General features: G+C 41.1%; 1 protein-coding gene across 12 annotated transcripts in view; it reads right to left on the bottom strand.

Annotated features, from left to right (window-relative positions):
- Positions 1 to 16,578, bottom strand: part of MCUB (mitochondrial calcium uniporter dominant negative subunit beta) — a 105,288-nt gene that overhangs the window by 35,788 nt on the left and 52,922 nt on the right. For all 12 annotated transcript variants that reach the window (XR_005833859.1, XM_040626226.1, XM_040626227.1 and 9 more), the window contains exon 2: positions 188 to 260. Coding sequence is in view for 11 of the 12 variants with exons in the window: in XM_040626226.1 (XP_040482160.1) it covers positions 188 to 260 (73 nt within the window). In the remaining variant the exon portion in view is untranslated. The remainder of the gene's footprint in view (positions 1 to 187; positions 261 to 16,578) is intronic.

Genomic DNA, 16,578 nt, shown 5'->3' with positions numbered 1-16,578 from the left:
GGGGGGGGTTGCCGAAAGACATATTATGGCAGCAGAAAAGGGAGGAAGTGAACTGGGGGCGAGAGGAGTGGGGGAGAGAATGGAGGGGCACAGGAGGAGTCCATTTTGCTCAAAACTCCCACTTAGTTTATTTGGAAGAATAGAAATACATCAGCATAGGAATCAAAGAAGTGATAAGAAAGCTTACCATCAGGGGGCACCACTGTACTATAGAGATGGGATTGATAGTATTTTAGGTTTCCACACTTCACCTGCAAAACCTGTAAGAAAGATGATTTCTTCTTTTAGAAAAAATGGGAAAGTTGAAATAAGTGTCTTTACCAGAAGATTTTTCTAAACTTACAGGACAAGCATGATAAACACTTGCTTCACACACATACCCAGATAAGCCCTTAGAGAAAAGCTTGCCAAACCTTTCTGACAGCTTTATTGTCCCATATGGTAGGTACTAGTCACACGTGACCATTAAAATTAAAATGAACACTAGTAATTCAGCTTCTCAGTCACCTTCACCACCTTTCAAGTGCTCGACAGCTCCGTGTGCCCTAGCAGCCACCGTGTTAGCACAGAAACAGAACATTTCCATCATCACAGAAACTTCTATCAGAGAACACTGCTGGGCCGAGAACATCTAACATGGCTACTTGACTATGGGACGTGTCTTAGAGTTTGTGTTGGTGGTTGGTTGACAGTTGTGCTGGTGCTTAAGGAAGGCCAGATGGCATCATGGCGCACTAGCACACAGAGACGCTGTGGTCGCTGAAAGGGCCCCGAGAAACTAGATCATAGGCATCTGGCACTCAAAGAACCTATACCAGAGGAATCAGTAACATAGTCACAACACCCAGGGTTTTTTTTCTTTTTAAATAGGCTCCACATCCAGCATGGAGGTGATCCTGGGGCTTGAACTCATGACCCTGAGATCAAGACCTGAGCTGAGATCAAGCGTTGGGACGCTTGGGGGCGCCTGGGTGGCTCAGTCGTTAAGCATCTGCCTTCAGCTCAGGTCATGATCCCAGGGTCCTGGGATCCAGCCCTGCATCAGGCTCCCTGCTCAGCAGGAAGCTTGCTTCTCCCTCTCCCACTCTGCCTGCTTATGTTACCTCTCTCACTGTATCTCTGTCAAATAAATAAAATTTTAAAAAAAAAAAAAAAAAAAGAGTTGGGACACTTAGCCAACTGGGCCCCCCAGATGCCCCAACATCCAGTGTTTTTTTAACATATCACTTGCAAAGGGTTCATTAAGTTTGCCAGGAATTATGCAATGAAGAATTCTTTTTCTGATTTTTTTTTTTAAAGATTTTTAAGTAATCTCCAGACCCAACCAATGTGGGGCTTGATCTCACAACCTCGAGGATCAAGAGTTGCACGCTCCACTGAGCCAGCCAGGAGCCCCAAGAATTCTTTTCTAGATTATATTTTTTCAAGTTTTCATTTACGTAAGGGTGCACTATTAAATAAAATGTGCTCACTGCTATGAAAAATGAAACAATGACAATGACCAAATGATGTTCCATTATGCTCAAAATCAAAGCAATGTTATCAGTAAGTTAAACAAAACATTCAGATACATATTTCTAGTATTAAACACAACATAGGCTATTTGTTACAAAAAAAATATCATCTGTCACGTTAATTTAAGGCGTTCATTTAAATTTTATTTCAAAAAATAACTCACTATTAAGATGATAAGGAAGAAAACCCTGACTATTTCTTAAAATAGATGTAGCTCTCAATGAATAAAGATATGAGGAAGTTTTCCATGTTTGGGTAAGGGATAGTACAATACTGTTGTTTTTTTTTCTACCCCTTTTAAACTACGAGAAAGTGAGAAAAATATATCCACTTGAAAACATGTCAGAATTCTTTACCAAAATACTTAAAAATATTTAATGATCTAAACGATTCTCCATGTATAAAAGTCAGATATAAAACCGCAGGGTGTCAAAGTTAAAGCCCTCCCCTTTACTTCTGCACCATCCCACAGCCGCCCCCCCCCCCCGCCCCCCCGAGATGATCACCGTACTGGTGACAAAGACTCTCTCCTTGACTAAGCTGGAGTCCGCTCCTCTCAGCCTGCCTGAGCCCCATCCCGGGCGTGTCCTCTAAGAGCCCCTTTTAGTAAGAATCCGGGCACTTTAGCCAGAATCCTCCCCGTCGGCGTCCAGTCAGATTCCTCATTCTCCACAATCCCCACCCCCACCCCGCGTACAGGTATTACGTCATCACCCTCATCTGCCTTCAGCAGGAATCCTGACAGTTTAGCAAAGAACGACCCTCCCCTCTTAGTTTTCCACCCACCCTACCTGCCCTTTGATGTAAATCCCCATTTTTCCTTGTTGTATCTGGAGTGGAGCCCAATCTCTCTCCCCACTGCAAAACCCCACTGTCATAGTCCCCCTGAATAAAGTCTACCTTACCATTCTTCGACGAGTGCCATGAATAATTTTTTAACAATGGCTGAGTATGTCTCCTTCCAGGCTTTTTTCCTCTATATTACACGTTCACATACCAGCTACATTCTATGCTAGAGTCTATGTAAAGCCAGGCAGCTTATGAGTCAGGTTCCTAGATGCCAATGGTAATTCCCGATCAGAAAGTATTTATCATTTAATGTGCTGATGAAGGCTCTGGTCTACTACTGAGGAAATCATTTTCGAGGCAAGCACCTGACAACCAGGAAATTCTGAAAGGCGGAGTAGCCAGAGAAAACTGCCAGAGCTTTCTCAAGCATTTGCACGCCTCTAAAAACCACCTGAACACTACAATACCATCTACTGTTGCGTAGACAGGGCTTGCTAAAAACACCGACTCCTGGACTCCACCCTGAGATCTTGGATCCAGCAGGTCTGAGGTAGAGCTGTGAGAATCCGCATTTTTAATAAGCCCCAGGGTTATACCGGAGTTAGAGGCGTGAGGATGACACTGCGAGCAGCTGGGACCCTCTGTGGCTTTCAGGGCACTATGCTAAATTTCGGTAGCATCAATTTGATTCATGATACTCATGAAAGCCTGTTCTTTATTTCTGCCTAACAAATCCCGTCATTCCCTCAAGGTCCAGCTCAAAAGCCATTTCCTCTTTAAGTCCTCCTTCGAGGTCATGTGGTCACAGTGGAAAGAACACAGGCTTTGCAATCAGAACAATCAGAAGCTGGAATCCCAGCTTCAAGATACACCAGCTCGCTTGATCTTTGATAGAGTGTTCAGGAAGATATGGATTGTGAGAATAAGGAGGAGCCGGCTATGTTAGAAGAGGACAAAAGGGAAAATACCATTAACATAGGAGAGGTCTGTTTCAGCTTCAAAGTAAAAGGCAGGCAGGTGTTAGTAGAAAGAAGATGTGTAAAGAGCATGTGTTGGGGCCAATTAACAAGACCAGAGTGCTTTTAAAGCTCTGCCGTATTTTCAATTACATATCTTTATTATTGTTTATAAAATCAAGATGCGGTTTTTTTTAAAAAAAAATTTTTTAAGATTTTATTTATTTGAGAGAGAGTGAGAGTGCAAGATAGGGAGAGAGGCAGGAGAGGGAGAAGCAGACTCCCCGCTGAGCAGGGAGCCCGATGCGGGACTTGATCCCAGGACCCTGGAATCATGACCTGAGCCGAAGGCAGACACTTAACCGACTGAGCCACCCAGGCACCCCAAGATGCAGTTTCCATTCAAGATGGTGTTGTGAATTCACATTTAAGGGACCCCTCTGCTCCATTCAAAAACATATGTATCTCCTTGTACCAAAAACAACACAGAGAGACAACATGATAAGCAAGGCTTAAGTGGAGAGTCAGCTAGGTCCTGGGTCCAGCAATAAAAAAGTGTTTCAATAGAAAAATATACACTGTCTACAGCACAGTTAACACAGTCTAGCCCTTTTCACAGGCAACTACCTAAACTGTAGGTAATGGACAGGTATGTAAGTTTTGTCCAATCTGGTAGTGATCCCACTGACTCTCACACACCCCCAACCAGTTTTATCTCTAACAGAAATTCATCTTAAAATTCTTTTCTCCATATAAATTTGTACAATTTTCATTTTTCCTTTTGGCTGGATATAACATCTGCCTGGTTCCTTTATATTATAAGAGTAAAATAAATTCTTTCATATGTGTTCATTTTTATAACTCTATGATGGTCATATTCTTATTTTTCTGAAAATTTTAAGAAGTAACTGGGGCTTTGGCTCTTTCGGGGGTAGAAGAGACTAAATGTAACACATGGTAAGCCTTCCAGTGATGTGATGACTTGATCTGTGATATCTCCAATATCACGGCAACATTCCAGGACAGGGACCCGAAGGTGGCAATATTTAAGAACCGATTCTGTGCTTTGGCCACAGGATCCCAGTTGGAAGCAATGTAAAATTACTAGCCAGAAAGGGGTGAGTACAGAATGAAAGATATACTCGTGGAGTCTGTAATCCAAAATTCTACTGTATGAGAAATTAAATATTAAGAAGGAGCTAACAAATTTTGAAGATTAATTCCATTCAGAAAAAATAGAAATAAGAGTCATTCAAAATTGACTTTAACATTTATATTTAGGGGGGGCGCGTGGGTGGCACAGCAGTTAAGCATCTGCCTTCGCCTCAGGTCATGATCCCAGGGTCCTGGGATCGAGCCCCACACCGGGCTCCCTGTTCGGCAGGAAGCCAGCTTCTTCCTCTCACACTCCCTTTGCTTGTGTTCCCTCTCTGGCTGTCTCTCTGTGTCAAATAAATAAATAAAATCTTAAAAAAAAAAAAAAGTACAGGAGATTTGGGCACAGACATGCACACGCACAGAGGAAAGACCATGTGAGGACGCAGTGAGGAGATGGCCATTCAGAAGCCAAGGAGAGAGGCCTCAGAAGAAATCAAACTTGCCAACACTTTTACCTCAGACTTCTGGCTTCCAAAATTGTAAGAAAACAAAGCTGTTGTTTAAACCACTCAATCTGAGGTACTTTGTCATGGAAGCCCCAGGAAATAGATACAAACACCAAAGCTATAAAATACGATGGTAAATAAACTATTCACTTTAAGAAGTTTTAAACCATTTTTTGGTGTTGAAATGAGTGGAAAATTCTAAATAAGATTTGGTATGTTACATTGAGTGGATTCTTAGAACATGTGAAGATCCTTGTCATGTTCAGGAGGAGGGCAAAGACAATGAAAAACTTAAGACTTTGTTAGAAAAATTGTAATTACATGTGTATGTTAAACACTTAAAGGAAACCACTCAATCTACAGTTTCTAAAGTGGTACCAAAAAAATAGACCAAAATTTTTCAAAGAAAGTAGAAAAAAGCAAAAAGCTCTTTAAAAACCAGAAGAAAAAAAAAAGACTAAAAGAAGTGTAAAAAAAAGTCACTGTGGCAACTTGAGAAATACAGAAAATAAGCATCTACAATCCCACCAACCCCTGACGTTGTTTATGCCAGCGTTTCTTCAGATACATATGCTCTGGTAATCACAGTCCACTGAGAACTGACTGTTAATGTTTTATAAGCATTTACCTACCTCAAAAACTTTTCATAAACAAAATAATTTTAAATGCCCCATAACCACTTACCCTACAGATGTACCAGAATTAACTATTTACCTATTATTGGATACTTCCATTTTATACACCATTTCTATATATTTTTCCTCATCAGAAAGGAATGCATGCTCATTTTAGAAAATCTACGCATCACACACTCACAAAAAGAAAAGTCATCAAGAAAGCCATCATCTAGAATTACCACAGTTAACACTGATGTATACCTTCCAGGTTATTTTCTATGTATTATATCCAATTTTTCACCATTACAGCTAAACTGATTCTAAACATCTTTGCACATAAATCTTTCTTTGCATTTTTTTCCTTCAGAGTAGACTGCAGGATGATTAGATCATAAAGCAGTAATAGTTTGGGGTTCCTGATAATGTATCATCAAACTTCTTGTTGGGAATATTTTCTTTGCTTAATGTTGTTTTACTCAGTACAACTCCAGATTAATAGTAGTCTGAACCCAAACAAGCAAATCTTCATAAGGTTCAGAATCAAACAATAACAGACACATCTGGGCATCCCTGGAGGAACCAGCTTCCTGCTGGAGGCTCACCAGATGTCCTCATTGGGACAGCCCACTAGTACCTCAATCTCAATACCTCCTGAACCGAGCTTCCTCGTTCCTCCACAGACCTGATCCTCTCCTTTATTCCTTATTCCGATGAACTCACACCACTCATGACCAGTCATTAGAACCAGAGCCCTGAGAGCTATCCTCAACAACTCATATTCCATAAAATCAACTGGTGGACCAGTAGTTACACATGAACTACCACTAAGGCATGCTGGTTCTAATTCACACAGAGCCCCTGAGTCCAATCCTCTCCCTCCATCTCCACCCCCACTGTCCTTGTTCAGGTCCTCATCGTCTTGCCTAGATCACAGCAGCAGATCCTAACTGGCTCCTGCCACCGATCCATTCCACGGTAAGATCTATTCCAATCTTCTGAAATCATATAAAATCAAACTATTTCTAGATATAAAAACCTCTCTTTGCTCTCTATTAGAAAGAGAAACAATTTCAAAGAAAACTTTCCATGAGCTGATTCTTGTCCGGTTCTCTGGTCTCACCCCACCATCACTAGCACCACCCACTTCCCAACCCTGGATTTCAGACACGGGAAACACTGCGGTTTCCAGACTAGCGCGCACTGTTGCATATTTCCTTGCCTTTGCACTCCTTCCCATCCCATAAAAACTATTCGTATTGCCATAAAACTATAGAACTCTATTCTTACTATCACTTTCTTGCCTTCTGCAATCAAGTGACCTTCCTCTTCAAAGGCCAAGCTGTGCTCAGCTGCTCTCCATCTTCTACATCTCAAAATCTTAACTTCCTATCACTACATCTCACACTACAGATTCAGCAGGCAGATGGGATCTGCTATCTCTCCTCTTTAAAAAGTTCCAATCCCTCCACTAACCACATATCCCTCCATCTGCCCCATTCATAGGCTCTCCGTAGCCAAGCCTTTCAGTTTATCTACACTGGCTCATCCTCAACTCCCACTCACTCTTTACCATACTTACTATCAGGTTTCTATCTCCAGCCCTTCAACTCTCTAGCCAGACCTTTCCCAAGGTCCAGACTAGGACATCCAAATAATGGACTAACATGTCCCCTTCCATAATCATATACATCTGAAACTGGATTTATACAGAACAAAGCTCTTGATTTACCCCCTGAAACTTCTTCCTCTGGTTTCATCTTCCCCCTGCAGTAACTGACCCACCATCTCCCTAGCTGCTCAACTCAAACCTGGGAGCCGTTCTTGATGCCATCAATTCCAACAACCCATCCATTCTACCTGCATAGTTTATCCACTTCTCTCCATTTTTACTGTTAATGCTCTAGTCCAGGCCACCACGATCTACTCTGTTTTCAAACTCAAACGTTTACTTGCTTCCACCCTTGCTCTCCTCCATGCTACTGTCCTCAAAGCAGCAAAAGTGATCTATTTAAAAAGTACACAATCACCCCACTCCTCTGCTTAAAATTTTTCAATGGATTCCCTTTATGCTACAACAAAATAAAAGCTTATCATGGCCAATGATAAGTGAAGATGCTTCTTGTCTCATTCCCTTTCTTCCTTGCTTGCCTTCCTCTGATCCTACTGGTTACCTCTCAATTCCTAGAACGTGACAGGTTTCTCGGATCTCAGGCCTATAGCACCTGCTATTCTCCATCTCGAATGTTCTTCTCACCCTCTTTATATAGCTAGATGTTTTACATGCAATGTCGTATTTAATCTTTCTAGCAACCATATGAAGTACATACTATCACTTCCCATCCTTTTTTTCCCATTCACGTGTATTTATCACTTATCAAGAAAATAAGCTTAGCATTGATGTAACTGGAAGTAACGAGAGAACCAGAGTTGGTAAACAAGAGCCTGTGGGACTAATCCAGCATGCCCCTCCCCCAGTTTTCAAAAATCAATTTTAAATTTTAGATCAATTTTAGAACAGCAAAATTGAACAAAGTACAGAGAGTTCTCATACACCCTCACCCCTTCCTGCCCCCATCCCACCGGCTCCTCCAATATCAACATCCAGCACCAGAGTGGTCCATTTGTTCCAATCTGTGAACCTATATTCATACATCATTTTTGTCCAAAGTCCATTGTTGACATTAGGGTTCACTCTTGGTTGTACATTCTATGGGTTTTAACACCCGCACAATGACTTGTGCCCACCACTGCAGTATGACATGGAACAGTTTCACTGCCCTAAAAATCCTATGTGCCCTGCCTCCCTCTCACCCCTGCAGCCCCTGGCAACCACTGATCCTTTTATTGTCTCCACAGTTTCACCTTGTCCCGCAAGTCACACAGTCAGAACCATACAGTATGTAGCCTTTCCAGATGGGCTTCTTTCACTTAGTACACATTTAAGGGGGTTCCATGTCTCTCTGTGGCTCGATAGCTTATTACTTTTTTAAGTTTTTTGTTGAAATATATTTGATATACAGCGCTGTGTAAATTTCAGGTGTACAACATGTTGAATGATACATTTCTGATTGCCATATCATTAGTTAGCATCTCTTTGACATCACATAATTATCATTTCTTTTTCAGGGTGGCAATAATTAAGACCTAGTCTCTCAGCAAGTTTAATGATTATAATACTATCTATATTGCTCATTTCATTTTAGTGCTGAGTAACATTCCATTATCTGAAAGTACAATTTATCCACTAACTTACTGAAGGATATCTTGGATGCTTCTCAATTTTGGCAATTATCAATAAAGCTGCTATAAACAGCTGTGGGCAGGTTGTTTCCCACATCTTAATTATTAGGAGATTGAGTAATCTGTCTAAAGTCAGTTAATAAGTGAGCACAGTCAAGCACGGAAGATCCCATTCTTTAAACTACTTCACTGTCCTGTCTATAGTGTCACCCGCGGGAAACAGGATGTGGAACCACCCCCGGCCCAGGTTATCGTACCCTGTGCCCGCACCTGTGCGGGGGAGCGAGCTCTGTTTCCAGACCAAGCGTAAGGAAGGGGACCCTGGAAGGCCAAACAGTAGTTGTTAAAACTAGCTCTACACTGGTGAAACCCATGTGTTTAAAAAAAAAAAAAAAAAAAAAAAGCCTTCGTGGCACAAGTGGTCTCAACAAGAGGAAAAAATATTAGGTACTTCTACTACAAACAAATCTTGAGAAACTGCATTTATATGCTGATGCTGAAACCAATTTATTAATCATAAATAATGTATTCTTAAGCCCATATACCCTAATACAGGTCAACATGCTCGGTAACAGACAAGCAAATTAGTCTAGTATCATCCGTATGGGTTGTAGTCCTTTGTTATTTGCTCTCAAAAGCACTTGTTGAAGTGAAGAGAGGAAAGGAATGAATGAGGAAAGAAGGAATGAAGATACATATATATACATACAAATACACACACACACACACACACACACAAATTTTTAGGGATCCTGCTGAGGTCAGTTCAGACAATGGCTTAAATGCCAAGTGCTCAGAGGGGATATAAACACGTGAGATATCATGCTCAACACGCGAAATTATTGCTGGTTACTAGCCAACTGCTAGATGCATTACTTCTATTTCTGCTGTTTCAGTCATGTTAGAAACTACTCTTCGCGGACTATACAGATCAAAAAGAAAAATTTATTTTAACACTGATGATTCACATAGTACCTGAGAGACTGAAGCGCTAGTTAAGATAACTGCCCGTGTGTGCTACAAAATGCAATTTGTTAGGCAGATTTAAAACGTGACCTAGATACAAGTCAGAAGAGTTCATAAAAAATGAGCTACTATATATTAGTTTGATTTGGGGGGTGTGGGGAGGAGAGGGTACAAAGAAGCGAAATAAATCATGAAAGCTCAAGCACTTAGTGCGAGGTGTTACAAAAAATGATGAAACACTAATGAACCCAAGGACAAGTTTCAACGCTAAACAATTAAAACAAGGAGTTTATGTGCCTGCTTCACACGTTCCACCCAAGAACTCCACATTAGGTGGTGCATAAAACAGGGTTTAAAATACCAAGTTCTGGGGCACCCGGCTTGCTCAGCTGGTAGAGCACGTGTCCTTGATCTTGGGGTTGTGAGTTCGAGCCCTACAGTGGGTGCAGAGTTTACATTAAAAACAAAACGACAAAAACCAACAAGATATGAAGTTTTATTAATTTTTTTATTCTTGTATTTTACTCATTTCCTTGTTCGATATTTCTTCTGCATTCCTATTCCTTCTGTGTTAAATTTTTCTCTGTAAGTACAGCTTTGAGTAATGTTTCCAAAGAGATCTTTGGTACAGGTGAATCTCAGTCTAGGTTGTTAATAAATTTGGCAATTTCTGTCCTTTTCACTGTTGAGTTTAATCTGTTTACATTTATTCTCTCAGATAAATATTGGTATCTGGGGGCGCCTGGGTGGCCCAGTTGTTAATGGTCTGTCTCAGGTCATGATTCCAGTGTCCTGGGATCGAGCCCCGCATCCAGCTCCCTGCTCATCTCCCTGCCCCCCCCCATGCTCTCTTCCTCTCAAATAAGTAAATAAAATCTTTAAAAAATGTTGATATCCGCCATCCTATTTTGTGTTTTCTCTTTATTCTAATTTTCCTTTGCTTCCTTCTTCTTTCTTGTATTCTAATAATGTAATTTAAAAAAAAATACTCCTGTATCTCTCTCTACTGGTTTGAAAGTATACGGCTTTTTTTCTATCCCCCTACTGTTTGTTTTTTACATTCTGCAACATTCTTACTTGGTTTAGTGTGTGAAGGTAATTTCTTTACCCTGCTGTGAACAACAATAAGGGACTCAGACTGTATCAATCACGATTAAGAAGGAATGAGTCCCACTTTTTCAGAAACCCCAAGCTGTCATTACGGCTATTGTTTTATATAATGACTGTTTCTTCAATTCTCCTGTATGCTTTCCAACTCTTTTGCTCTCCATTTCTGCTTACATCCTGTTCTCTTAGGTGTTCAATTTCTTCTTCCAGAGAAGAACTTTCAATAATCTTTTAGTCTCTCGCCTTTAGTTTGTTGAAACCTATGGTTTACAGAACATGGTGCTCCAGGTTATCTCCCCTCAGAAGTCTGAAGATACTCTTTTCCCTCTGGCCTCTGTTAAAACATCTTCTGGGGGTGCCTGGGTGGCTCAGTCGGTTAAGTATCTGCCTTTGGCTCAGGTCATGCTCCCGGCGTCCTGGGATCGAGCCTGCGTCAGAGCTCCCGTCTCCATCGGGCTCCCTGCTCAGCAGGGAGTCTGCCTCTCCCTCTCCTTGCCCCCCACTTGTACTCTCTCTCACTCTCTCAAATAAATAAAATCTTTAAAAAATAAAATAAAATAAAACACCTTCTGTAAATTTAGGATTTTCTGTGAGATTTTCTTCGGCCTTTCAGCATCTGGGTTCTGCAGTTTCACCACCGTCTGTCAGGTACAAATGTGATTTTGTTTTTCCTGCTTGGGACTCATAATGCTTCTTCAAGCTAAGGATTCCTTCTGAAAAGGGCACTCGTGGAAGGGGAGAGGAGTGGTGCAAAGATGGGGAGTCGGCCTTCGAGTGTGGCTGGAGGGCATCCCTGCAGAGGGGCAGCCAGCATGGGGGTAAAGCAGCCTAAGCACAGTGGAAGGGGGACTCGTGTGGGATGGCAGGACTCGAATGGAATGAAGAAGGAATCTGTATGGAGGGTAGGCTCAGAACAAGCTGTCAGAGCCCCAGTCAGGTGAGGAAGGCATCTATGTAGGGAAAGGAGTGGTGGCAGAGATGAGAGAGACTGTCGCATACAAGAAAACTGATCAAATAAGTGAATATATGAAGATTAATGGAAGCTAGATTTACCCTGTCCAAAAAAGAGCTACAAAACGTAAAGGAGAAAACTAGAATGAATGCTGTGGTATTGGAACGAAATTGGAAGCACTGGTAGGAGTTCATGGTTTTTAATATGTAAAACTATAAATAAAACCAACAAGATAAGTACATTTCGAAAAATTCAAATGTTTAATGTATATGTGCTTATAAAATATATGTAAATTTCATATATTTATATTTTTTACACTTCTGTGTATCCTCTCCTTCTGAGGGGGGCTACGAGCAGTAACACTCCCAATAATGAGCGTATCTACCATCTAGAGCTTGGCTTCTAAATACCATTCTTACCCAAAGGGAACCAGGGTTCCTTAGAGAAATGGCTCATTTCACGGCTGGGACACAGGAAGGACAAAACGAGCCCCAAGCATCTTGCTGTACTGAAATGCAAGGAGGTTCTCAATGAATAACGGGACACATATCAAAAAGATGCAGAAGTCACCTTGGAGGGAGTTCTCAATGGTCAAATCTAGAACAATTTGAGCATTAAGATAATGATAGTAACAGATTATAATCCATTGAAGAAAAGAGGAAACCCTGAGTCCATTCTAATTAAGTAAATGAAAAAAAAATTAAAGTCTGATAAGGAACAAGGTACTCACACACAGTTTTAAGATGCTCCACACAAAAGCATAAAACCCAAGGGAAAAACAGTAAGTTCAAAAGAAAGAGGTCTTTCAGACACCACTTTACTCAAGTGATCAGAATGACCAGTATCACTAATGGGGCCAAACTGAAATCATGCCCTGAGCGAGACTACCTGCAACAGGTGGGAAAGTGTTAACAAAGATAACATAACCCGATCAAATCACAAGGAAACGCCAGTCAAACCCAAACAGAGACACTGGACAAAACAACTGTAATCTTCAAGAGTCAAAATCGTTGCAAGTCAAAGAAAGAATATTTCAAATTGACAAATTCGATTGTGATTCTTAACATTTTGCAATAAAGGACATTAATGGGAAAATTGGCAATATCTGAATGGGGTCTACAAACTGCCGGGTGGTAACGTACCAACGCTAATTCTCCGATGTGGATGGTCATTTTGTGGTTAAGTTAGAGAATAAGTTTGTATATGAGGGGGAATGGCATCACATCAAGGACTTATTCTCAGATTGTTTTGTTTCTCAACTTTCTTCCTACTGCATTTAGCTTCTTCCAAAATAACACAATGCTAAAAACAACAGGTTAGACAAACACTAAAATTATCATTTCCAGAGAGAAGTAACCAATTAACAAGTGGTCAAACACCAAATAAACTTTACTTTTTTAGTGCATGCCAGTAAAAAACTATGGCTACTTGGGGAACTGAAAATTTTTTTTAAAGAAAAAAAAAAACAAACAAGCACAGAAACCCACGTACCCTTTACAAGTTCTTATTTAGAAACTACAAGAATACCAGCATTCTCCTGACATGTTAGTAAGGTATAAGAGAGAGACTACCATACTCATCCTACGACAACCCTTTGTCAGAGGGATTTTATTAAGAGACCATTCTAAAAATCTTATACGAATCCACCACACATGCAGAGCTGAAGCACTTCAAGACTGCCTAACCCACATTCAGTTCTTCTTTCAATTTACATTCCACCTGTGACCCATATGGAGACTTCGAGCAGTTACTAAGCCTGTCAGAGGGTTCACATTTTCGGACAGCATCAGTTTTCTGTAAAATAAACTTACCTATCTAGTCTAATTCAAGTAATATTGCTTCTCTTAGGTACAAACGATAAATTATTTTCGGTATGAAAATCTACTAGAGAATAGATCAATAACCCCATGACAAGCCATGTATTTAAAAATGACACACAGAGAGAAAAAAAATGAACACACCAGGGAGACTGAACAAAAAGTTGAATTTTCTTTTAGTTCACTGTTTTCATCCACTTAAAGTAAGAACAGTCTTTTGTGATCCAACCTTACATCCTAACATTAAGAAAATGTCAAGTGTCAAGAAGCAGAAAGTGCGGTATAAACAGAAGTCTAGCCCAGCAGAGAATAAAAAAGCAGCAGCAGCATCACTTCGAGAAAGAACTATTTGACGTGGGTGAAGAAGAGCTGATGTTTAATGGGCAGCAGCGGGAACCAGCATAATGTGCATAGTGAATATAAATCAGAGGGGAGCAGTTTAAATTTCTTAGTTGAAAGGCAACAGTGCTGTACGGATGTGGAAAAATAAATAAAAACAGAGTGCTTCTAAATAGAAGCCTTTTCAGGACAACTTTAATGATCCTGCCACAAAAGCGCTCGGTGTGACAGCAGTCCCAGGATGGGGCTTTCAGCAATAACATGGTGCCCGGTTGGCCCTTCCCACATCCACAGTGAGAGCTCTGTGATTACTGCCCTTTTCAGGGATGTTCAGTTGTACTCCTCAGATATCAGTAGGTTATGTAATTAACTTTAAAAGGATTTAAGACACATACTGGAAATCAGATGAGAGAAAGCAACAGACCTGGCTGTCTGAAACCATCCAATTTCCCTTGAAAGGACGAAGGCTTTCCACCATTAAATACATTCAAATTCATGTGGGCCAATGTCTGAAAACAACTCCAAAAATGCAGTCGTAACATTTTGTAAAGTCGATACAAGTATTTTCTATTTTCCCAAACTAAAGATAATATTTGGATACATATGGTCTAATGTGTAAATATATACATATGAGAATATACATATTATATATGGACACACACACACACACACACACACACACACACACACACACACTGACTGAAATCAGTACACCTGCTTAAAGTCACAACTTCTCCATGTGCCCGAGTACGTGAAGATCTCCACATGGCATGTTTCCTACTGGGAAACAGCTCGGCACCATATAAGGGGAACACATTTGGATTTCTTTAGCAAGCAACCCTTCCAAGCTACTACACATTGTGTGGTGGTAGATGTGGGAACTGCTCTCCCAAGTACAGAAGCTAGCAGCAGATCCCTTTTCACTGGAGATCTGGAAGCACAAAAAAAGTGACAGATGAGACTGCAGGATATAATGCCTGAAAAAATAAAGTCATTCAGTCAATTCGACTAATATTTACTGAGCACTTCCTATGTGCTGACTGACAGACTCTTTCAAATTGCTACCAATCCGGCCACCCTTCCCTTCCTTCTCCCTGTTGGCAGGACAAGAAGTCTTTGTGTCCTCCTAAGGCTAACACATTTCCCCGAGCGTGGATCCCAGGCTTTCTTACCACCAGGGGAGACCTCACTTGTCTGAATATTGTCTCTCTCAGACCTTTCCCATAAGCAGGTAAGCGCGTCCCAGTCTCTGCTACTTTCTGATTGCCTTCCCTCACACTCCACCTCCTTGGAGCCTTCTTCACTAAGTGACTTGAGAGGCCTGGCCACAGCTGTTCTACCACCCGTGGCTCTCACTCATCTGTACCTGTTGCACTCTAGCCTCTGCTCCACCATTTCACTGAAATTCCTCTCAGAAGGCCACTGACCTCATCTCTCGATCAAGTAAAAACTTTTTAATCACTGACGTCACAGAAGCAGTCACCAACTTTGACTGCTGTCTTTCAAGGATTCTTGGCTTCCATGACACCACATTCCTTCGGCCCTCTGATCACACCTTCTCGGTCTCCTTTAGAGGTTCTTCTTGTCATCCTATAATTGTTGGTGTTTCCCAGCGTTCCACCACGAACCACCCGCTCTCATCTCACTCTCTGAATTCTCTTCGGGCACGCTCACCTAGTCACATGGCTTTAACTATCTTACTTTGCTGAGGACTCAAAGCTGTATCTCCAACTCAGAGCCTCTCTTTGCGCATCTCATTTGCAAATACTATGTTGAAACCTTTTAGGAGATCCACACAATTCATACAATCTCTCATTTTCTAGAAACTGCCTCTACTGCTAGAGCATATTGGTGGTGGGCTTTCCCAAACCATATCTGTATCAGGTGCCCTCCCAGCCCCCCACCCAGGTCCCCTCATTGTAACTGACCAGACATCTGCTCCAAGTTGGGCCAATCAGGCTCCCATCCTAGGAATGTGATTGACTAAATCTGTGTTCAAACTGGAATTCTTGTACGGTGCTGTTGACACACATACCTAATGACCCAGCAATTCCACTCTAAGGTAAACTAAGAGAAATAATTACATGTGCCCAAAAGACAAAAGATACATTCATAGAAAGACTCTTTAAGCAAAACCTAGAAACTACACAAATCTTCATCAGTGCAACAAATAAACTGAGGTATATTCATCAGATGGAATATTACAACAATGCAACAACAGGGATAAGTCTCACAAACATATTAAGCAAAAGGAACAAAAGAGTGTATGCGCTAAGATTCCATTTGTATAAATTCCAACAACAGGCGAAAGTAATCTATGGCACTGGAGGCAGGATGATGATGATACTCCCAGGTTTAGGTGGAGACTAAAAGAGAGCACGGGGGGCTTCTAGGGTCTGGTAATATTGTTTCTTGCTCATAGGTATGTTCACTTTGTGAAAAGTCATTAAACTTACAGACAATGCACTTGCTATACGAATATTCTTTAGATTTCTCAGCTAAATCTGAACTGGACTCTTCAATTGAGATTCAATTCTCCTTTGTGAGACCTCCTTCCAATAATAGGCTTAGGGCAGGAATAAATACAGTGAGAGTAAGTGTGATAGTGGAGAGAACAAATGAAGTGTAACAGAGCCCCAGAGAAAAAAATAAGAAGGAAAACTTTACATGGGAGGT

This window comes from Ursus maritimus, unplaced genomic scaffold (assembly GCF_017311325.1).
Source record: "Ursus maritimus isolate PB19 unplaced genomic scaffold, ASM1731132v1 scaffold_11, whole genome shotgun sequence".
NCBI classification, from domain to species: Eukaryota; Metazoa; Chordata; class Mammalia; order Carnivora; family Ursidae; genus Ursus; species Ursus maritimus.
The sequence above is the reverse complement of the archived record's forward strand: the minus strand, read 5'-3'. Positions and strand labels throughout refer to the sequence as shown.